Raw genomic sequence first — 23856 nt, forward strand, 5'->3', positions numbered from 1 at the left:
GTGTGAATAAAGTAAGCATCAGCCCTTTATCAAACAGTTTAGCAATCACAATGGGAGAAACACAGTGACTAATATAGAAAGTTTTAACCAGAGTTCTGCAAATGTTTCCTTCTGTTCCTGTAATGAAGTTACTTATACTGCAGCATTTTATTACACATTTATGTCTAACACATTCAAACAAAAGAATATGTATGGATAGTATTTGGTACTTTGATTCATTTATATTATATACCTGGGTTGAAGCAAGTCGTTCACAAAACGTGGTCAGAACACTTCGTGACTGAAGAAAGCTGTGGACTTGAAAGGCAACCACAGGTCTTGGATGTAACCTGAGTGTGCGAGTATGCTCGTTGTGGTGTGCCATCACATTGGGAGAGTTGAAAAACTTGACCATCGCAACACGTGTTGCCACATCAACAGAGTCCACATCATTGCCATAAATGAATGGATTGAAACCCGTTTCATCTGAGAAAGTCTCTCTACGTCTGCTTATGGCTTCAACTTCTCCTCTGGATTGCTCAAAGTCTTTGATTGGTGGAGGACTAAGGCTCATGCTGGTCAAAGCCTGCAAGTTCAAAAGGATAGAATACAATTTATTAATACAGGGTGAGTCAAATAAAGCGGAACCCAAACCCCCAAGATTATATTTCATATACAAAAAAAAAAATCTAGCACCAAAAATAATAATGACTGGAAATCCAATTTCATAAGCTACTATTAGATTAGAAAATTACTAAATTGCTCAATCCGTTCAAAGAATATCTCCATTTAAACGAAATGACCCTAAAACCTGTTTAGTCCAAGAAAAACAAAGAAAATGACAAAAAATAGTTGTTTCAATAACTGTCAACAACTGTAGTACACAATATCTTCATTAACAATCCTGGTTAGGCAAACAATACGATTTATAAAATCCTTTTTTTTTTTTAAAGACGGGCCTTCAAAAGGACTTTGTTGAATATATTTAACTTTTAAACTGAGGTTTTATCGCTGGTGATGTTTGAAGACAATTGTGACAACAATTCTTGAAATCACACTTTTTTGGACAAAAGAGGTTTTAGGGTCATTGTGTTTAAATGGTGATATTCTTTGAACGGATTAAGCAATTTCAGTAATTTTGTTCATCTAAAAGTAGCTTATGAAATTGGCTTTCCAGTCATTATTATTTTTGGTGCTACACATTTTTTTAAATATGAAATATCATTTTTTTGACTCACCCTGTGTACACCATAAGGCATCAAAGGCTTTCTTGAAGATTTAAATTAGGATAAGACAGCATATACCGTACATGGTTATAAGCAAATTGCTGCACAAATTGTTTGATTTCTTATGTTCTTAAAGTTATGCATTAATGCCAAGTTACTCTTGTAAAGGGCTCTAAAAGATACTGCCGAACACTTGTCTGAGACGAGGCTTCACCTATTGCCCACTTTCCTTAACACAAAAAGGAGAGTGCATTTCATCATTCAGTTGCTCCTCTGATTAGCAGTCAGTTTTGAAAATATTAAGCCATCGTACATTTAACAATTATTGACTGTTGTGATGTGGGATATGCCATTTTTAACACCTGGTGGGGCGCATATGCACCCGGAGGGAGTTAAAGGGACAACTAGGTCCTGAAATAGCCCTATTGGGCTACAAAACGCGCTTTGAACGAGATGATGTTAATCAGAAATAACATTTAAAAGTAGGATATAAACATCCACACAACTATCCTTTAAAAACTTGGTGTTTTTGTGTTATTCCTGTATTATGCGTGCGAGAACGAATTTCGGGGTCCACTTTTGCGACCCCATAAATTTGAGCTGTTTGGATGCTACCCAAAGTGTTCGCCTTTTGCGGACGTTGAAATTTTTTTTTTTTGTCCATTGGTGATTGGTCACCGCTGTTCCCGAGACACACGTGTATATTGTACCCTGAGAACGACACAAAAAACACATTTGTACTCCGTCATGTCCAATGTAAACAGGTTTTTTTCGTTCAGCGCATTTACATTCAGCGCATTGTATACGAGGTTCATTTATATGGAACACAGTATATAAAATAAAGGGTTATGTTTTACAGACTGGACAGGTGGCAGAATGTCGTCCAATGAGAATGAACACAATTCTATCAGGCTGCTTCATCCTAAAAACAACCCAATGATATATGTACAGGCTGCTGAGGCAAAGCCTAGTGCAATACACAGGGTTGCCCCATGTGCCTCACTTATTTCAAACCTTGTTAGGGACATACACACTTTCCTCCAATTGTTCAAAATTAGCAAACGTAATGCAACATAACATACCTGTTTGAAATGTTTTTTGAGCACTGATCCTTCTGGTTCAGGCAGCACTGGAACTTCTTCATATCTTCCACAGAATGTAATCTGTAAAATTCAACAAAGATACAACCAAAAATTAACTTAATTCATCAGAGCTGCAGTCCAAGCGATAAATCATAAGTACATGTACATGTACCTGGAACATAAGAAAGCACACATGACATCCATACATCTCAGGGCTTTTAAACAATGGCAGCATTTTCAGCGCAAAATCAAATGACATTAATACAGTCAGTTCAGCCCTCAAAGTTTCATGAATTCAAAGCATTATTTCCTCAATGGTAATGACCATTTTGTGACTTTTTAGTGGTGTACAGTTATGCTCTCAAGTAGGGAACTTTTATTGCAATTACTGTTTGATTGTTGCTACATTGGGTACACATTCTGGGGTGTAAAGATTTTCCAGCAAGTAGCAAACTGCACTGGAATTTGAAAATCAAGACAAAATCTTTATGTTTGGGGGGTTACAGATGGCATGGACTCCTGGAATGGAATGGACACAGAAACACCAAACTAATGATAAACATGAGTTTAAAAAACTATTAGCATCGGCAACAATTAGCAACTGGAATAGGCCAGGTCAAGCAACCAGTTTGCAAATTGGTTTGCATGAAGCAGAATATTCATAATACAGTTTACTTTGGGCCAGTAATCTTGTCCAATCAAATTATTGAAAGGATTAAGCCATACATGTAGGCTATGTACAAAAAGCTTGTAAATTTCCACAATTCTGTACATGGACCTGGAGGAAACACAAGATGTATATCATGCTGTGAAAGGGTAACAAGAGGGTTAATGCACTGAGCACTAATTGATTTCAAGTCTAGAGCAATACAGGAAATTTATTTACCAGCACATTCAACAAATTGGGGGTCATTAATTTACTGTAAATGACTAAGTAATTAGTGTGTAGGCCTACTTCAGGAAGGGTTACTTATCCTTTAATAGGGTATTCACAGTGGATTGTCTTTAGCACTCCCGGTAGTGGTTCATGATACCACGGGCCAATATGTAAATGCCATTCAAGATAAGAAATACAGATTAAAATATAAAATGCTTAGGACCATATTAACAAATTATTTCTTATGACTAAATTATTTGTACATGAATAAATTTGGACGTTTATTGCATCATTCTTGGCAAACGGCATCATTCTTTATAACATTGAACAACCCCTCAAAAATTGATTTACTTTAACATACCAATATGTACTCCAAAAAAATGGGGGGAAAATACTACAACATTGCCGTACAAATGGCCAGATTACTCAGACATTTCCTCCACATATGTTTTTACCAGAATATTATATGAAGGGACATATACATGTAACTGTTTTTCCTTAACAGCAGCCCAGCATCAAAAGAAATACTTACTTTATTTGTGTCAAGATCTATAAGCCACACATCTTCGGGGAGTTTGAAGTAGGGTTTGTACAAGAAGAAACTAGCTGGCACACCAATGATGAACGGTGTTGGAGCCAAAAGCAACTGAAATTTAGTGACATGTACAAAACTTGTATAAATTCATGTATGTATTCCTAAAATAAACAACACAAAGAGGTGAAAAGATCTCTGAATTTCTGGAAAATAAATCACATTTTCTTTTTTGTCTAAAAGATTCTCAAGTAGATTTGGACATCAACCAAACAAGGAGACTGTTTGACAGCAACATAATAAAAAAATATGACACACTGACATCATTTATAAGAAAATCATAATTATATTATCTACATGTACATGTACAAATAAATTCTTGATTTGATTCTTTCCGTCGGTGTATTTTTGCTGGACTCAGAGAGACCCAGTCTAGTATCCCTACCTACATACTTCACTGATGGACTGACTTACTGACACTTGTGACTTTAGACCCCTTTACTAGGCTTGCCTCTTCTTGTTCTGTCATTTTTCCAGATGTAAAAAGCTTGAACTCATAATGTTGCACAGCTTAATGACTAGCCCCTATTGCATTTAATTTAACTGTTACATCCGCCAAGGAAGATATGTTTTTATCGGCGTTGGTTGGTTGGTTTGTCTGTAAACAGGATAACTCCAAACTTATGGACGGATTTTCATTAAAAAAAATGCAAGGGTGGTCCTTGGTACAAGTACATACAAGAGTACTGTAAAGCAATTAGATTTTGGAAGTGATCTGGATCTGGGCCTGGATGCAGGCATTTTGCAAAGGATTCTTCACCATGTTGTATGTGCGAATGTGCTATGTGTACATGGTGTAGAGACGTGTGTGGATAACGCAGCGTGCAGTCTACATTACATGTATGAGCACACACCATTGAAACCAACAGGTCAATGGACTCAACCATTGGAAACTAGGGGGGAGTGGAAATGTGCAATAAAATATGGAAGTCCAGTGGATATGCGAGTATTTCTATTGGGTGTACTGACAATATGGCGGGGATTTGTTCAGCCTTGGCAGAGGCTTGCGTCTTTGAGTGCTTTCTAGTTTATTTATTTCTTACATTTCTTTACCAAGGGTGCATGTATGCCTGAGCAGTTTAAAACCTGTTTCCATTGGGGACCTTGCACTTGTTACAAATTATTACATAAAGTTAAGCAAAGTAAAATCCAAAAGCCCTGTGTTCGATTACTTCCCCTGCGCTTACTTGTGCAAGAGCAACTGCCTTCAATTTAACTCTCACATGAGTTCTCTCGCTTCCTCGAGCCTGGCCCAAGTAACTGACCCTCTGAGCCAGTTGCTTGGGTAAGTACCCAACAATACAATTTTTTCAGAGACAAAAAATCCCTGCTTTAATCCACTAGTACATTGCATAGGGATATCACATTTTGCAAAAAGTATGCCAACTTTGAGATGAGTTAGAAACCAAACAAAACATTTTGTACGCCCAATTTTGGATTTTTGTACAAAACTTGATGGGGTATAATTTTCATTCAAGTTCGTCTCAAGGTCACCTGATCCACAAGGTCAAATTCAAGGTCAAAGGGTCTTCCTGCTTCAAATTACTCCGACATGAAAAATAATGGTAAATTGGGATTTCTTATGATGTAACCTTTCCAAAGAAACCATGATTAACAAATTTGGCCCACAGGTTATGGAGATATGGTCATTTGAAAAGTGGCGGCCATGCCCATTTTGCCAAAAAATTGACAAACAATGGCGGCGGTAGCGCCAAAACCATTTGTCCCATGGTGCTAAAACTTAAAATTTCAGCTTTTTCAGTATATATTACCCCATACACTAAATATGAACCAATTGAAGGGGGTGGGGTTTAAACTTTCAATTTTTTGGGTGATTTGACACGAAATGACCCAATGGCCCTTTAAAGTACAAACAAAAGCGGTACAATAGGGGGGTCCAGGATTGAAGGTGTTTACACCCTTGTGAACAGGGTTCCTTATGGGGTAGGAAACACAATGGAACAATAGGCTCTACCGGTATCTTCCCCACGGCGAAAATCTTCAGAAATCAATCTACCCCATAATGATAAGGAAAACGCTACAAAACCAATGAGAGCTCTTGCAAAAAAAGAGTGTAAACAAAGGAAAAGGGAAGAGGAACAATAGAAAATCCTTGATTTACACCATAAACAAACGTGTGTGTATGTCTGTACAAGCATTACATTCACTGTGTGGACTTCCGAACAAAAGAGGTCCACATAAACCAGGTAGAGGCGACGTTGTGTGGACTTGGGCAAGTCCACACAGTGTTTCCCCTCTCTGGAAAACAGGTTTAGAGGCATTTGGGTTAGGTTTATCTGTGGCAAAATGAAGAGAAACACTCAAGGGAATCATAGAAAAAAATTTGGGTTGAAAGAGTTTTCACAGAGTGAGTAACATGATTTTTTTCACGGATTTTCGCACTACCACCTGCCACTGTTTGACAATTTTGGTAAAAAAAACCCCCAAAATTCATCTGATACTGACGCGCGTTCGGCTTGTTTCATGCCAATGCGCTGCCGATCTTGCGCCAAAATCGCCAGCGTATAAATTAAAGGAAGAACATAGACTGGCACTGCGTTTTGAAGTATTTAAGTAAAAGCATACAAAAGTGCAGGACACAGACTCCAGCATACCGTTTGGCCTTTTTATGAATGAGTGTGTCACCATTGCGCCCTCTATTTTACTCTGGCAATAAGCATGTATGGCACTCATTGAAAACCATGGCCTACGTAGTGTAATTTGGTCGAACTTTACATTGCAGAAATATCACAAAAACATCAGTGGAGAAAGAAGATTTCTGCAACTTAATTCACACAGCCTAACTTGCATTTTCCGCTTGTCTGTATTTATCGAGGTCATAACGTTGGTACCGGTACTTACACTGCTAACGCATGGCTGCGCCGGTTTTAATGGCAGTCCATGCGCGCTGATACCGCTCGGTACCATCCCCAAAGACAATGTTGGGTAGTTTTGTTTCATGACTTTTAAATTTCCTTCCCAAATGTTTATCTTTTTGATTGTCCAGTTTTGATAGCTTTTGTGTCGCAAATTAAAAAGGGGCCGAAAATTTGGGCCGAAAACGTGATGTGAATACATGTATTCTAAACACCATTAATTAAATAATAATATTAATAATAATTTTTTTTTTTTAAGTTGATTTGATTTAGTAATAAATAGTTTATTTACTTTATCAATAGCGTTTATTAGTTTGTGTCAGTTCAAATTCATTTTTATTAGATACGTTTGTTGAAAACACCGACAAGATTGCCTCAGGATAAAGTTATACATGTATCCACATTGTTGTTTATGACATTCTGGTGCAAAAAAACTAAACATTCTATTGCGGACCAGTGAAAAGGCCAGCAGGCTAGCGAGTCTAGTTGACTAAGTTCAATAGTCCGGCTGGCTAATGAAAAAAAAAAATTAAGGGTGAACATTGATGTAACTACTGGAAAATTGTACACGCAATTTAACGCTGAAGTACATTGTAATTAAACAAAGTGGCCTGTTAGAGTTGAATGCTTAGTAGTGTACTGTACTGTGAATCCTCTGAACTGCAAGAATGTTTAAAGGTTAACAGATAATACATCTCAAGTCAGCACAATATGGGTGTGATAAAACATGATGCCTACCTGTTCTGCTGATCCCATACATGTCGGTAGCAATGGAATAACAGGAAACATGTACTCCAATGGGTAAATCATGGCAACAAATGCCATCACACTCATAGACAGTGCATTATAATCACGTGATTGCAACACAACCTGCATAGTCATATGAAAGAAAGGGAAGGGAAGAACATTCATTTTTCACGAAATACGATGCATGCAATTACAATGTTAATCAAGTACTTACTTGTAAGTTATGTACTTACAATATATGACTCCTTGTGTGTTGTTATCAACAAAAAATAGTGCCAGTCAAGACTATTTGTGAATCCATTGTGATGTACACTGGCCTTTTTTGGACACAATATAAGAGGGCACTTTTTGGTTTGGGTAAATGCTTTTGATTTACCCAAATAATTGAACCTCACGCCCTCCTATAGTGTCAGCCATCTCAGAAAGGTTAATTCAATATTGAGTCTTCAGGAGTTATACAAATATAACATAGGTTGAGGATGTGTGCACGTACCGTGTAGCTCACCGAGGTATTCAAAGTTGACAAACTAATTGGCTTTGCCTCAGGAACTAATTTGTCAACTTCTTAATGATATCAACTTCTTAAGCTAATATCGACTATGCACCTGAAGTAAACCATGTCATATTTGTTTTACTGTACCTCATATTTGTTTTACTGTACCTCATACATAATCGTCAAAATTTAATTGAGTTAGCATTAGTTTTCTTGGCAAAACATTGCTGTGCATTGTTTTCATACGTGTACAGTACATGTACACAATGTTGGCAAGGCACTGTTCGTGCAAGTGCACTTCCTCTGTGCGATAGTTCCTCAATTGATTATGAATTAATTCCAAAAACGCCATAAGGTTCATTGTAATTTTCAAACAACATTGTACAATGTACATGTACAAGAGCTTTCATTCAAGGTTCATCCTATGACACTCTTTTGCAACCTTTTTAGATAATAGGTACCATGGTGTTTAAGTTATGGCAGGAGTTTAGAACTACATGTTACTTGGCGGTTGGTCGGTCGGTCAGTCTGTCTGTCCCCGAAAAATGGCTAAAAATAATTGACTAATAGTGAAATATACATATTTATATTATACGGGGTGGGGGAATACACGCAGAACCTGTATCAAATGCAGGATAAGTATAATAAAATATACACAAGAAGCTATATCACAATATTGTATTTTAATGCAGAAGGGAGCAATTTCAAAAGTTTGCCTTCTTCAGTGTTGTATACAACTGTACATGTATGCATGTAGTTCCGTAACTATAATCCGAAACACAATTTAGTAACTTATACGGTTGAACTAAAAAACCTTCAAAATCAATTTATGGGTAAGGTATCTTCTGTAAAAAAATTTTTAAACAACTGAAACGGCTCTCTCCAGACCACATTGCTCAAGTTTTTATTACCGGCGACGGAGACAATGTGGGAAAATAGTATCAGACAACGGAACTTCTTCAAACCAAAAAAAGATAAACTCCCAATTCCCACGCCTTTTTCTGGAGTGCAATGCTCAAATTTTTATTTTAATCAATTACACCGCCGGGAGTTACCAGCGAGAAAATGTGGGGAAAAACAAACAACAGCACTGCTTCAAGCCAAAAAAACCCCAAACAAACAATCTTAAGTCCCAATTATCCACGGCTTTATCTGGGGCATATTACTCTTACTTTTTAAACAAATCTCAGCACTGACAATTTGTCCAGAATGGGCAGTTTCTTTTGAGGTTTTACATTGGGAGAGACCGCAAATTCCAGCGAACGCAGAGAACAAAGTAAGGCGGATTGTCACAAGCACAAGTTGCTGCCAAGTTTTATTTCCTACAGCAACGTTAAACATAAAGTAAAAGCACAAACGGGAGATATATTCTGACAATAATCTGACTCATTTTCGATATCATTCCTCAATATCGAAAATTTCGATATGATTAAAAAATAACAGCGTTGCTGTTGAAACCCCTCAGCCATTCAAGATAAGAAATACAGATTAAAATATAAAATGCTTAGGACCATATTAACAAATTATTTCTTATGACTAAATTATTTGTACATGAATAAATTTGGACGTTTATTGCATCATTCTTGGCAAACGGCACCCCCTCAACCCCTCATCCGGAAACCATTAACCTTTAACTCGACACTGTGACCTTGACCTTTGACCTTTGGACCTCAAAACCAATCCCAACTTGCCTACTCCCAAGGGATTTCCCTACCAAAGTTAGACACCAAAATCACATTTCTAACTCAAGTTATCATCCAGAAACCATTTACCTTTAACTCGCCACAGTGACCTTGACCTTTGACCTTTTGACCTCAAAACCAATCCCAATTTGCCTACTCCTAAGGGCAACCCCCTACCAAAGTTACAATCCCAAACAACATTTCTAACTCAAGTTATCATCCCGAAACTAAGCTGTCCGGACATACGGATGGACGCCGTAGGTGATGACAATACCCCTCGAGCCTCTCGGCTGAGGGGTAAAAATTGCTATCAGCGATACTGATATATACATGTATCAAAATACTACAGAATAATTGGGGTAATATCGATATATCTATGCTTAAAGCTATAGTCCATCATTTACAGCTATCCGAAAAGTAACTCGTGTTATTATTGTTGAAAAACATACTTGGTTGAAAGATAGTAAGGGGACTAAACTCCCTGTGAAATTATTCTTTCTGGCAAGCTGTCATTTTGAAGTAATCAACGAAAGAAGGCCTTTCCAACGGCGCTTCTTAAGACGCACCGTAAGAAATTTAAATTAGTAGTTCGTTTTGTTATTCGGCGAAGCGCGTGCAAGTATTGGCATGACGCACACACACGCGCGATTGCTATAATTCGTCCTATCAGTGCGCGACATCATGTAGCTGCAATGGGCTCAGTGAGAATGTGTCTCAGACGCTGGATGCAGGCCCAATTCAAACCATGATTCAGCAACTTTTGATTTGAAATTGAGATCCTAGAATGCTGTTTTTCTCGGAATATACAGCTGAAGCTCAGCTGAAACTTCATCAGGTTAGTTGTTCAGTACCCTTCTTCAGATTTTGAGCACTTTTGTGGCTTCAAACGAACAAAATGCACAAATTAAAAATGATGGACTACATCTTTAACAATGTCTGATGGCAAATAAAAGTATGTTTATCAAACCACAGACCAAATTTTTGCACAAAAAGTTATCCTTGATTCAAATTTTTTTTGAGCCACCGTATGTTCAGTAGGACACAGTGGAGACTTCGTAGAATGTTTACCATTCGTGCGTGAATTATGAGCACTTAACCTATTTCTGTGACGTCACCCTATATTGTTAAAAGTGTAGATTATTTTCACGAATCTACACTTTACTGTAGATTATTTTAAGAATCCACAGTTTTTGTTGTGAACAATTCCATGTATATTCCAGCACTGTAAATTCCATGTATAATTCCAGCACTAAAGAATTCCTTTTTTAAGTTTCAGTCCATTATAATGAAAAGAAAAAGAAATGTTAATGGTACTCAAAAATGTACAATTTTTTTTCCGAAAGAATTTGACGTGTACCTGATTTTAATAAATACTTTACTTTTTTAATTTTTTTAATTTTTACACAAAATGTTCTCGTGTGATTTTTAATTTGCCGTGCTTATATTTTTAATATAATATACATGTACAGTGGCGATTATAAATTTTAACCTAAAGCGCAGTGTAAAATATTCCTCTTTCTGTTATTTGCAGTTCCCTTTATTTTTATTTTAAGTGTTACTTTTTATTTTTATATTATTATCTATATATGTTAATGCTTTAAATTTGCATTATAAAAAAAATCAGTGGATACCCCTCTGTTAAAGAATATGTACACATCTTTCATTATCAAAATGACAATCATAAATAAAATGGACGAATAACTAACGAAATAAAATGAAACTTACCCAGTCATATACGTCTCAGAATATATTCAAATGTAGGCCTAATGTATTTTCCAAGCAAAATTATTTCCTGTGGTGAGTGAGATGGGCATATTCCGATGTGTAGCCTACTCATCAAGGTAAAGAAATGTGGTTCTTGATTGAATGGCCAATGACATGTGGTTCCACAAATCAAAAAGCTCTATGCACAAATGAGTTGCTTTCCAACTTTTTCTTGTGGTGGGTGTTTTAAACTCCTCAGATCAATCCCGAAAAAAAAACAGCATCAAAGTATTTTCCGGTATAATCCCCCAGCTGTAACATACAAACGCGGCATCCATTTGGCTTTGGGAGTAAGGAAAGACAGTGTGTTCGCACTAAACACTTCTGATCGTGAATGTGTGAGACTTACCATGAGGTCAAATGTTCTGTGCAATTGATGAATGGAACAAAAGATGTGCACCCATCCGAAGGGTTAACAATAGAATCTTGTTACGATGCATGCACAGGGCCAGGCAAAGTTGACTAGATTGTACGAATTTACACTTATTCACAAATGTGGTAAACCAGGGATCTTATTTGCATAAATTACTGTTGTTTTAAGAAATAGGTTAAGTCAGAGAATAGACTCGGAACTGTAGATGCGTGCATGAATAGACTCGGCTTCGCCTCGTCCATTCTTAGCACGAATCTACAGTTCCTCGTCCATTCTCTATAACGTAACTTTTGTGGCAACCAATTTGACTCGTCTGCAGACGACAACACTCTTGGTGCTTTCGTGATATTCGAAATTGTGCAAATTTTTTTTCCACGTACTTTATTAGTAGTGTTTACAATGTAAGTTGAAAACTGTGTACGGTTTAATTTATTCAGTAAAAAGTTTGTCAAAGTACTAAGTGCGCGAATAATGGTCACACGAGGATACTTTAAAGAAATGATCTCAATGGCACGGTCCCCCCCCCCCCCCCCCGGCCTAAGGCTTTGATTTGGGGGCATGTTTATTATTTGTAGAAGGTAATACACTTGTCACACTGCCTAACTTCTTTTCTCTAAAGCCCAGAATTCAGCTAAATTTTCGCTGCAAGATTTTAATGTCATAAATTTGTCAACATTGAGGTTTTTTGAGAATACATTCATTTTTTTTGGACAGTTTATGTTATTTATAAGTTATGCCGATGACCTAAATTCATCACAAATGGAACACACGAATCTTGGATTTCGGATATTTTCCCTAATATTTAAAATTGGATTCTGGCCTATGGGCGTAGACACCTGAAATTTAAACTTTAAATGGATCTCTTTGTGTATATATCATTTCCCGCCCTTGTTTGAAGTAGACCTGTTTATGCAAAGATTTTCCCTTTTAAAAACAAATGGTTTATTGTAGCCCAGGTGGACTCCCTTTCCTCCCTACGTAACGGAGGGAGTCCAGGGTATGAAGTGCTCAAAACTGGGCGAAAAAAATTATGACCGATATTTTCAATATTTTTACCTTGTTGGAGAAGCCAATTTTTACGTCGTAGTATTCTATGTGTCCTTATCTATTGGGCCGCTGGGTTCATGCAATGCTGACCGACCTTAATCTGGAAAATAAACTCGAAAGCAACGTTAAACTTGTACAATGTACGTGTTTGTAGACTCTTTTCATCAGTTTCTCACCGCCGAGTCTATTCTAGTCGTACATGATGTACGTCTGTGCAGCGTGTAGTCTGGTTCCCTAGACCGGACAATTATTCTCGACGCTCATATCACGTCTGGTCCGGGGGCCAGACTATGCAGCATGAATATGCAGTGCGCACGCTTAGTATATATGCAGTGCGATTTGCTTAGTAACCACCCTCATACGCACGCGCACTTACTTGAAGGCACGGTCGCTAATCCAATGACCGAGCGTGTTTTCGCGCCAGTTACCAGAAACACGTTTTGGCTTTGGTCATTGGTTAAGCGTTTTCGTGACATCGGTTGGCTGGAGTGACGTCACGGTTCCAACCAAAACTAAACAAATGAGGGCGCTAGCGTGCATGCGCGCTTTCGTACGCACGTACATGTACATTGTACATGACGTACGACTCTGGGAATAAACTGATGAAAAGAGACTACAAACACGTACAAGTTTAACGCTGCTTTAGAGTTTATTTTCCTGATTAATGTCGGTCAGCATCAAATATGGAATTCCTGAACCCAGCGGCCCAATAGGTAAGGACACATAGAAAATGTAGTCGTGAAATAAGCTTCTGTAACGAGGTAAAACGTAACAAAAATCTGGTCCAAATTTTGGGTGGTCTTATGTAGAGAATTCTCATCCTGGACGTTAGTCGTAATGCAATGAAGACTTCGTCCAACCTGGGCTAGGTTTATTGAGCACAGAGTGATTTATTTTAACCAATAAATAATTCAGGCAGTAATCAAATCTCAAATTTCCTGATTTTTTCAAGACAACATCCTTTAGTTTTGCGAGGCAGTGTAAATTATCATCAATTATAATACTTGCTGGACATAGAAAAGTCATCTGCTGTGATTAGTCGTGTCTCGCGAAATCTCATACATGTACGTGATATGAACGGATTTTCTGACGGGTAACGGACGCGAAAGAAAACATGACCACTCCATACAGCTGTTTACGGATGATGAAAAATTAGTAGCAAACAAGTCAGGTGTGTTTACAAACACAAATGCCCCGCAACCGTGACTGTTCCCATGACATAACACCACTCTTTTAACATCAACTTACATGTACCTTGGTCACATGGAACGTTCATTAATTGACAGCATTAGTGTCTTCTGTAGGTTTTATATGAATTAATCCCTAATCCCTATGATCTCAGAATAAATACAAGATTTCTATTGTTTTAGCCACTGTGACCTTGACCCTTGACCTTTTGGCCCCAAATGCAAAAGGCTTCTTAGGATTACCAAGGACAATCCACAAACCAAATTTGAAGTTAATATGTAAAGTATTTCTCAAGTTATCGCGCTGACAAAAATTCTATTGTTTCAGCCACTGTGACCTTGACCCTTGACCTTTCGGCCCCAAATGCAATAGGCTTCTTAGGATTACCAAGAACAATACACAAACCAAATTTGAAGTTCATATGTAAAGTATTTCTCAAGTTATCGCGCTGACAAAATTTCTTTTGTTTTAGCCACTGTGACCTTGACCCTTGACCTTTCGGCCCCAAATGCAATAGGCTTCTTAGGATTGCCAAGGACAATCCACAAACCAAATTTGAAGTTCATATGTAAAGTTTATCTCAAGTTATCACGCTGACAAAAATTCTTTTGTTTTAGCCACTGTGACCTTGACCCTTGACCTTTCGGCCCCAAATACAAAAGGCTTCTTAGGATTGCCAAGGACAATCCACAAACCAAATTTGAAGTTCATATGTAAAGTATTTCTCAAGTTATCGCGCTGACAAAATTTCTATTGTTTCAGCCACTGTGACCTTGACCCTTGACCTTTCGGCCCCAAATGCAATAGGCCTCTTAGGATTACCAAGAACAATACACAGACCAAATTTGAAGTTCATATGTTAAGTATTTCTCAAGTTATCGTGCTGACAAGATTTGTCCGGACACACACACACACACCCAGCCACCCACACCCACACCCACGGAAGGACAAGGCGGAAACAGTATGCCCCTTCGGCTTCGCCGCGGGGCATAAAAAGTGAATTAAAGCATTTTTTTACTACTTTGATGAAATTAGATCTTTAGTATGTTAAATAGTGATACATGTATTTCCTTAGCGTGAAAGCATTAAAACAGATTATATCGCAATTTGTTTTAGGTCAGGCCCTGTTTTGTTCTAAATTGAGCGGACTAATACTGTACCTTGTTCTCTAGCATGATAAGAGTGAGGACCCTGAGACAAGTATCCACTCCAAGCAATTCCAGAGGTAAGTGAAGTGGAAAATCTGCCAGTGAGAAGCGTGTGTGATCTGGCAAAGCAAATACCATGGGTGGTTGTGTATCCAGGACTTGTATTTCTACACGTGTTTTCCCTGGAACAGGAACTGGAGCACTCAGAAAACGCAGTATCCATGTTTCGATCTGACGAACATCATGTCTGACAAGAGGAGGTATGTCACTGCATATGCCAGTCAAAACACCCCATACACAATCTCTGTAATAACAATTCAAAACATACAAGTTTCTAAATATACATAGTACGTTAAGGAAATGCATCCTACATGTAGTTCACACCTAGTGCTGCAGCCGAACTGCCAAACCGAACTAAAAATAGCCGAACTTGGCTAAAACCAAAAACTTCAACATTTTATCTGAATGCGGACGGCCGGACAGACGGATGTACATGTACGTACAGCCGTAGGTACGTACAGCCGTACGTATGGACGGACGGAAATTGGTATTACATAGGCTCACATCTGCTTCGCAACTCGCCAAAAATACATCATAGAATGATAAAAATTACTTAAACATCATATCAATAAAAGATGAACAAGTCAGGTGTGTTTACAAACACAAATGCCCCGCAACCGTGACTGTTCCTATGACATAACACCACTCTTTTAACATCAACTTACATGTACCTTGGTCACATGAAACGTTCATTAATTGACAGCATTAGTGTCTTCTGTAGGTTTTATATGAATTAAACCCTAATCCCTATGATCTCAGAATAAATACAAGATTTCTATTGTTTTAGCCACTGTGACCTTGACCCTTGACCTTTTGGCCCCAAATGCAATAGGCTTCTTAAGACTGCCAAGGACAATCCACAAACCAAATTTGAAGTTCATATGTAAAGTATATCTCAAGTTATCGCGCTGACAAAATTTCTTTTGTTTTAGCCAATGTGACCTTGACCCTTGACCTTTTGGCCCCAAATGCAATAGGCTTCTTAGGATTACCAAGGACAATCCACAAACCAAATTTGAAGTTCATATGTAAAGTATTTCTCAAGTTATCGCGCTGACAAAATTTCTATTGTTTCAGCCACTGTGACCTTGACCCTTGACCTTTTGGCCCCAAATGCAAAAGGCTTCTTAGGATTGCCAAGGACAATCCACAAACTAAATTTGAAGTTCATATGTAAAGTATTTCTCAAGTTATCGCGCTGACAAAATTTCTTTTGTTTCAGCCACTGTGACCTTGACCCTTGACCTTTCGGCCTCAAATGCAATAGGCCTCTTAGGATTACCAAGAACAATACACAGACCAAATTTGAAGTTCATATGTTAAGTATTTCTCAAGTTATCTTGCTGACAAGATTTGTCCGGACACACACACCCACCCACCCACACACCCACCCACGGAAGGACAAGGCGGAAACAGTATGCCCCTTCGGCTTCGCCGCGGGGCATAATAAAACTAAATAAAACTGATGAAAACAATTTAAAAGAATACAAAAAAATTAAACAAAAAACATACAAATCAGTTACATGAAGTTCAGAATGTTACCCACTCCCGACACGGGGAGGTAGTGACAAAAAATAGCAATACAGGACTCTTTCGAGGCCCTGTAATTGGAATGAGTACACTTTAAATCCTTTAACGAGGATCTATTGGAGGGCAAGTCTGGTGCCAGCAGCCGCGGTAATTCCAGCTCCAATAGCGTATATTAAAATTGCTGCAGTTAAAAAGCTCGTAGTTGGATCTTGGGCGCAGGCTGGCGGTCCGCCGCAAGGCGCGCCACTGCCAGCCTGGCCTTCCTCTCGGTCTCCGCCCGGTTCTCTTGACTGAGTGCCGAGCGCGGCCGAAACGTTTACTTTGAAAAAATTGGAGTGTTCAAAGCAGGCCGACCGCCTGGACAGCAGAGCATGGAATAATGGAATAGGACCTCGGTTCTATTGCGTTGGTTTTCGGAACTCGAGGTAATGATTAAGAGGGACTGACGGGGGCATTCGTACTGCGGTGTGAGAGGTGAAATTCTTGGATCGCCGCAAGACGACCGACTGCGAAAGCATTTGCCAAGAATGTTTTCATTAATGATGTACTGGTATGCATTGTACGATCCTTCAATTTGTTTTAAAACATTTTGTTGATTGGTGACGGCCAAAGACTACAGGCCCACAGTACAATATTCTTTTTAAGTTCATCGTTCAAAACAGAGGTGGTCAATGGTGAGCTCTGATATGACAATTTTGTCATGTGATGACTATACGTGTACATATTGTAGAAGTCATCCACCACTGCCCTAGTCTTGGCCCAAGACGTCAGTGATCAAGAGCGATAGTTGCAATGTTCTGTAGCGCCCTTGCATAATTGATTTTTTACTTTCTCTCACAAACGTCTTGGGTCATTTTGTAGCAATGGGGCGTGGCCATTTTATGTAAATAGAATCATTTGAATAAATTCAAACAAAACGGCAGTTTTTTAACGCCATTTGCCGCAGTAGTCACGCCCTCGCGCGAGGGTATCACTGTGTTGCATAATTAGCAATGATGGTTGCTCATGTGCACCGCAAATTGATTAATTTCTCGTTCGCTGATTGGTTTCATGATGCTGGTTCACCGCATGTACTGTACGGTACTTATATAGCCTGTATGTTTACAACCATCTCAACGCACGTATAGCTCGAATGTTTGCAACCATCAGGCGCGGGCGCATTGGAAACATTTCTCGATCGCTGATTGGTTCCCTAGGAAAGCCTAGGGAGAAAATAAAGAAAAAGTTAAACCGCTGATACAAAATGGCCAAGACTTTAGTGTGAGTAGGCCCACTGGTCCAATTGTTGTGCCATTAGAGGGCACACTTTGCACCGTCCACTATCGATCACTAGGGTCTTGGGCCAAGACTACCACTGCCCCAGCCTCAAGAGTCAATGCCTTTTGCATGCATGATAGCCAATCTACCCAATCATTTAAAGTTTTCCAGATGATAGATCCACAATCAGCAGTTACATGTACAACGTGGGTCATTCCGTGTCAATTCAACACGATTTTGGACCCGACCCTCACAGATTGAAACGATATTTGGTGTGATGATTGGCCTATAACTAGAGAAAACCCCCAGAACTAATTTTTTTTTTTTTGTAAATTGTCTCATTAGTTTTTGAGATACGGGTCAAGGAACTTTTGACTAATTAGCATGACCTCTGGACTTTAAATACTTGTATCTAAAAAAACTATAGCACCTACAAAGCCAAGCTGTACATCATATTAAAGCTCTTTGAATGGCCTCCATTTCATAAATAAAACCAAAATCGTAGCATGAAGAGCGGAGAAAATGCGTAACAAAATGACCTTAGACCTTGAATTACGTAAATCAATATGCTTCAAAAAAATTTTTCAAATGTTAGTTTATGATGTCAGCAACAATCTTTTAAACAAATTGGGATGGGCGCTCTTAAACTTTTTAAGTTATAATTATAGGTGTTGGGCTCACCTATTGTTATTGTATGAATTTACTATTATTATTGTTCTCCTCAGCAAATTCTTCTCCGGAACTGTCTGTCAAAATGGAAACATATATGAACTTCAATTGTCAATACATGAATGCACAACCCACTGAAGATGTGCTTTTTTGCAATTACCAGGGATTATCCTTAGCGGTCGCCCGCTCGCCAAATGCGAGTGAAAACAGCGGCGGGCGAGTCAAAACCCTCCTCTCAGTAGTCCGACGGGCGAGTCAAAAAACTGTTAAAAAAATAAAAATAACGAAGTTTTCCCTACAGTATTTTTCAATCAATCAAAATAAAAAGTTAAGGGTGATACAACACATGAATACTTTTGCTACGCCGACCGAAATAAAAACATCGGTAGTTCAAATTCGTATCACTCCATGTATATTCGCAGTGCGCTGTGCATTGAAATCCCAACGACGAACATGAGGCGAATCAACGTGTATTTGCCATTACACATTGTGCACACATGCAGCGCACGTGATTTACTTCGTCTGCAGTCCACATGGTACGGACGTACGTACGTTAACATCGTATTCGTATCATACAACTAGGTGAGGAGAAAACTTTCATGACAGTCTGCCAAAACTTGTGCCCGAACGGATTCTTGGGATGATTTCTTGAACACTATCAAACGAATGTACCGAAAAGATGAGGACAATATGAGATTCGAGGGGCCTATTTTGAATGTAAGGACTAGTGAATGTAAAGTGGACCGTGCTCCGGAAAACGTTATGGATTGACGTGACCAGCGTAAGTTCGTGGGTCGCCCACCCGCAGCGCTTCTTGGCTAGGCACGCTGATTGCACCATTCTTCGCTAGAAATGCATGGCGCGCGCGAGAGATGTTTTTTTGAAAATACTGGCCTTCTCACTCATTTTCAAACAAGTTAAAACAGTTCAGTTACTAACTTGGTAAACTCCCATTAATACCACGACTGTGTGCAATGTTTTCTTGTTCCTCAAGATAACGCTTTTTTAGTTCGTGTTTTATCAAAACATGTCGGAAATAGAACACCTAAACCCTTAAGTTCGGAACGAAGCACACTGTATAAATTTTGATTATAACTTCTCCCCCTATTTGATTCCTGTTAATTAAAGCCTTGCTCTATGTTAAAGCATGGACGATTAAAGAAACATTGACATCACTTAAAAAGGAACTACATGCAATATTATGTACATGATTAAGATAATTGCCGATTGTATTCATATTGCATAATTGATTATCAAAAATGTTATCAAAAATGCTTATGGTGATTTGATTGAAAGTTACTATTAAAACATGTGGGCTAGTGAAAAAGGTTGCGGGCCAGTGAAAACTCTGGTTTACTGGCCCGGCTGGCCAGTAAAGGAAAAAGTTAAGGAAAACCCCTGAATTACGTCATCATGACGTCATCATGGGTCACGTGACGTCACTTAAAAAAATAATAAACTTAATCTTTGAAATTCAATATAAAATCAACCATGAGAGACCAGAACTTGAATTGTTGATAATTGACATGATAATATATGATCTTCATTTAATCTTGCGTGCGTCAAATCACGTGACAATTGCTTCCAGTCGAAACCAGAAGTGCCAAATATTTTGAAAGTGGAAAAAGATATGAACTTGCTTTTAACGATGTTAGTGTCTGCCTGGATTGACCTTTCAAACAAATAATCGGTGACATCATGAAGTGTTGGAGCGCCCTCTAGCGGCAGGTTAAAAAATTTCAAGAACGCATTTTCAGTTGATGTCTGTGGCGAAATTTGCGGTAACCGCTTTAAAATTCATATAAATGATGACCTTAACCCTAACCCTGCCAGACGCAGCACAGTGTATCAGGTGGAAAAGTCTGGTGCACTTTGATGGAAAATGCTACCAACACCAGTGCAGAAACCGGCCACTTCTGAGACACTGAGGGCTAGTCCCATGGAACAATGCCCGAGTTGTATCCTGCTGCGTTGGGGGACAACAGACTCTGAGGCAGTTTGGCCTTGAGACTTTTGACCTGATGGATCTTGCTACACTGGGCAGGCTTGTCACTTAGACAAGTGTTGCATGTTGCTGCGTTTGGCAGGGTTTCTAGCCAAAATACCCTGGAGGGTTAGGGTTAATACAGGCAACACCTGTGCGCGAAAAAAATTGATTACATCATCAGACCGGAAGTTACAATCAAACGACCTCTTTTCCTATGAAAATTGCTAAAAAATCAACAGTCAGTGATATAATCAAGTTTTGTTCTTTAAATGGCACTTTAATAATAGGTCTAAAACTTCCCAAGGTTTTGTTACAATAAATTAATTACAAGAGGCCCTGTAGCCCCCTTGAAATTCGCAGTTGAACACGCCTACGCATTGAAACGCTCATTTAATGCCACGTACATTGTGTGTACAGCAAATGGGGATAATTGCGTACAAAGGGAAAATCCCGAAAAACAGTGCTGCAGGAACTTCCCGTCATATGATACTCAAAAATTGGGCTGGCAAAAGTGCCCAATTGGGCGCTTTTTTAATTTGGCGTTTTTTTTCTAAAAACATGCGCATTAGGGTAAAGAGGGTATGGCGAGCAATATCTTGTATTGCGCCAATGGTGTGACCTTTACTTTTGGAGCTATTTAATGGTTTTTTTTAACAATTGCACTAGTTTAGTTTACAGTACAGCCGCATACGCGCATGCAGATCCTCACCTGACTCTTTTTAACTATCCTCTGTAGAATTACTCCACATGCTATTTTTCAACCGTCAACCCTCCACATCAACATCAACAATCAACAACAATTAATCAACAATCAACATTAACATTAACATCATGCATCAACAATCAACATCAACAATCAACATCAACAATCAGCAATCAACAGCAACATCAACAATCAACATCAACAATCAACATCAACAATCAACAATCAACAATCAACATTAACATCAACAATCAACATCAACATCAACAATCAACATTAACATCAACAATCAACATCAACAATCAACATCAACATCAACAATCAACATCAACATCAACAATCAACAGCAACATCAACAATCAACAGCATCATCAACAATCAACATCAACAATCAACATCAACAATCAAAAATCAACATTAACATCAACAATCAACAGCAACATCAACAATCAACATCAACAGTCAACAATCAACATCAACAATCAACATCAACTATCAACAATTAACATCAACAATCTGACATTCAACATCAATAACCAACATCAGTAATCAACATCAACAATCTCCATCAACAATAAACAATTAACATCAACAATCATTAACAAAAAAACATCAACATCAACAATCAACATCAACAATCATCAGCAAACTACATCAATAATTGTCAATGAATATCAACAATCAATTATCAACAATCAACAATCAACATGAACAACTACCATCAACTATAATCAACAATCAAAATCAACATCAACATCAACAATCAACAATCAACAATCAACATCAACAACCAACATCAACAATCAACAACAATAATCAGCAACGCGAAAAAGCCATACCTCTAGCCCAACACCTTGTGTTTGTCCTCAAACTCTAGTGTATTTTTGTATTCGTTGACTATTCTTCAATGCAAAATTTGCAAATTCATTTCCAGAACTGATTGTCAAAATCAAAACCCACATGAACTTCATTTGTCAATACATGAATGCATAACCCACTAAAGATGTGCTTTTTTGCAATTACGTCATCATGACGTCATCATGGGTCACGTGACGTCACTTCAGAAAATAATAAATTTAATCTTTGAAATTCAATATAAAATCAACAGTGAGAGACCAGAACTTGAATTTTGCGGGAATAGACATGATGATACATGATCTTCATTTCATCTCCTGCGCGTGAAATCATGTAACCCTTCCTTCCTGTCGAAACCGGAAGTGCTTAATAATTTGAAGGTAATAAAAAATATGAACTTGCTTTCAACAATGTTAGTGTCTCAATGTGTTGACCTTTAAAAAAAAAATGATCGGTGACACCACGATTAGTTCGATCGCCCTCTAGCCGCAGGTTAAAAAATGTCCAAAACGCATTCTCAGTGGATGTCTGTGGCAAAATTTGCGGTAATCGCCTCAAAATGATGTATACATGATAACCTTAATGCAGACAAGACCTGTGCGCGAAAAAAAATTGATTACGTCATCAGACTGAAAGTTAGAAGGAAAAGACCTCTTTTCCTTTGAAAATTCCTGGAAAATTAACCCTGGGGGATTTAATCTCGATTTGTCGGTTAAATGGCAGTTTAGAAATAGGTCTAAAACTTCCCCATGTTTCGTGGCAATAAGTGAACTTTGAGATGTCCTGCAGCCCCCTTGAAATGTGAAGTTGACAATGGACGCCCTGACTAAGTTAAACATGGATTAAAACAGGCATTTGGAGTTGATTTGTGTGGAAAAGTTTGCGGTAGTCAATGGCCCAACACCGTGTGGTTGTTCCTACAACCTCTAGTTTTTATTAAATAGCATGTCCAGGAAAATCCCTAATTTGCATATTAACACACGTACTTGTACATACAGCAAGTGCAAGTTGACCTGTAAATACTTGTCCTTGTTAGTCCTATCCCTAATGTTATGTTTCAAATGTTTAAATACAGTATCTTGCTAGCTCTAGATAGTGGTGGAACTAGGGGGGTATCACTTGTGGAGGCGTGTGTCCCCAAGTGGATCCATATCCCCGGTGCCCCCATATCCCCCCCCCCCCCTTCAGTGTGAACTGTTTGAGCTGGGTGTCACCATGTTGGTTGTTCAATGAATGTGATTAGAACTTGCCCATCTCATTTTGAAAGCCAAGTGTGCAATACTAGAGACAGTAGGGTTAAATTTCTGGTCGAGAAGGGGGGGGGGGCCCACATGGGTTGCCTTACATTTTTCAAGGGATATCGCACTTCAAAATAATATATGAGGCAATTGATATACATGTATGTGCCAAATGATATTTTTTTCAATTCAAGATTCAAAGGGGGGGGGGGGGGGGAGGGCCGATAGACATCTTGGTGCAAGGCACCTACATTGTACTTGTACTGGGAGACACGTGCCCCCCCTCCCCACCCCCCCCCCATCCCCTCCCTGCTACCCCCATAGTTACGCCACTATAGAGCTACATGTACATGTAGCAAGATGCTGCATAAACAATGGACACAACATATTAGGGTTTTAAAGGGCAGTGATTAATGTGCACAAGCAGTATGTACATTTAAAAAATATGCAAATTAGGTTTTTTCCCGGACATGCCATCTTTAA

The 23856-nt window shown here is 38.6% G+C and overlaps 1 protein-coding gene across 1 annotated transcript in view; it reads right to left on the reverse strand.

Moving 5' to 3' along the window:
• Positions 1-23856, reverse strand: part of LOC119723041 (MAP kinase-activating death domain protein-like) — a gene marked incomplete at its 3' end in the record, with an annotated part of 85371 nt that overhangs the window by 59505 nt on the left and 2010 nt on the right. The window contains 5 exon segments of the mRNA XM_038193526.1: positions 233-565; positions 2288-2368; positions 3697-3810; positions 7371-7502; positions 15087-15378. Coding sequence (XP_038049454.1) covers positions 233-565; positions 2288-2368; positions 3697-3810; positions 7371-7502; positions 15087-15378 — 952 coding nt within the window.

Source organism: Patiria miniata, unplaced genomic scaffold, assembly GCF_015706575.1.
Source record: "Patiria miniata isolate m_02_andy unplaced genomic scaffold, ASM1570657v1 HiC_scaffold_1, whole genome shotgun sequence".
NCBI lineage: Eukaryota > Metazoa > Echinodermata > Asteroidea > Valvatida > Asterinidae > Patiria > Patiria miniata.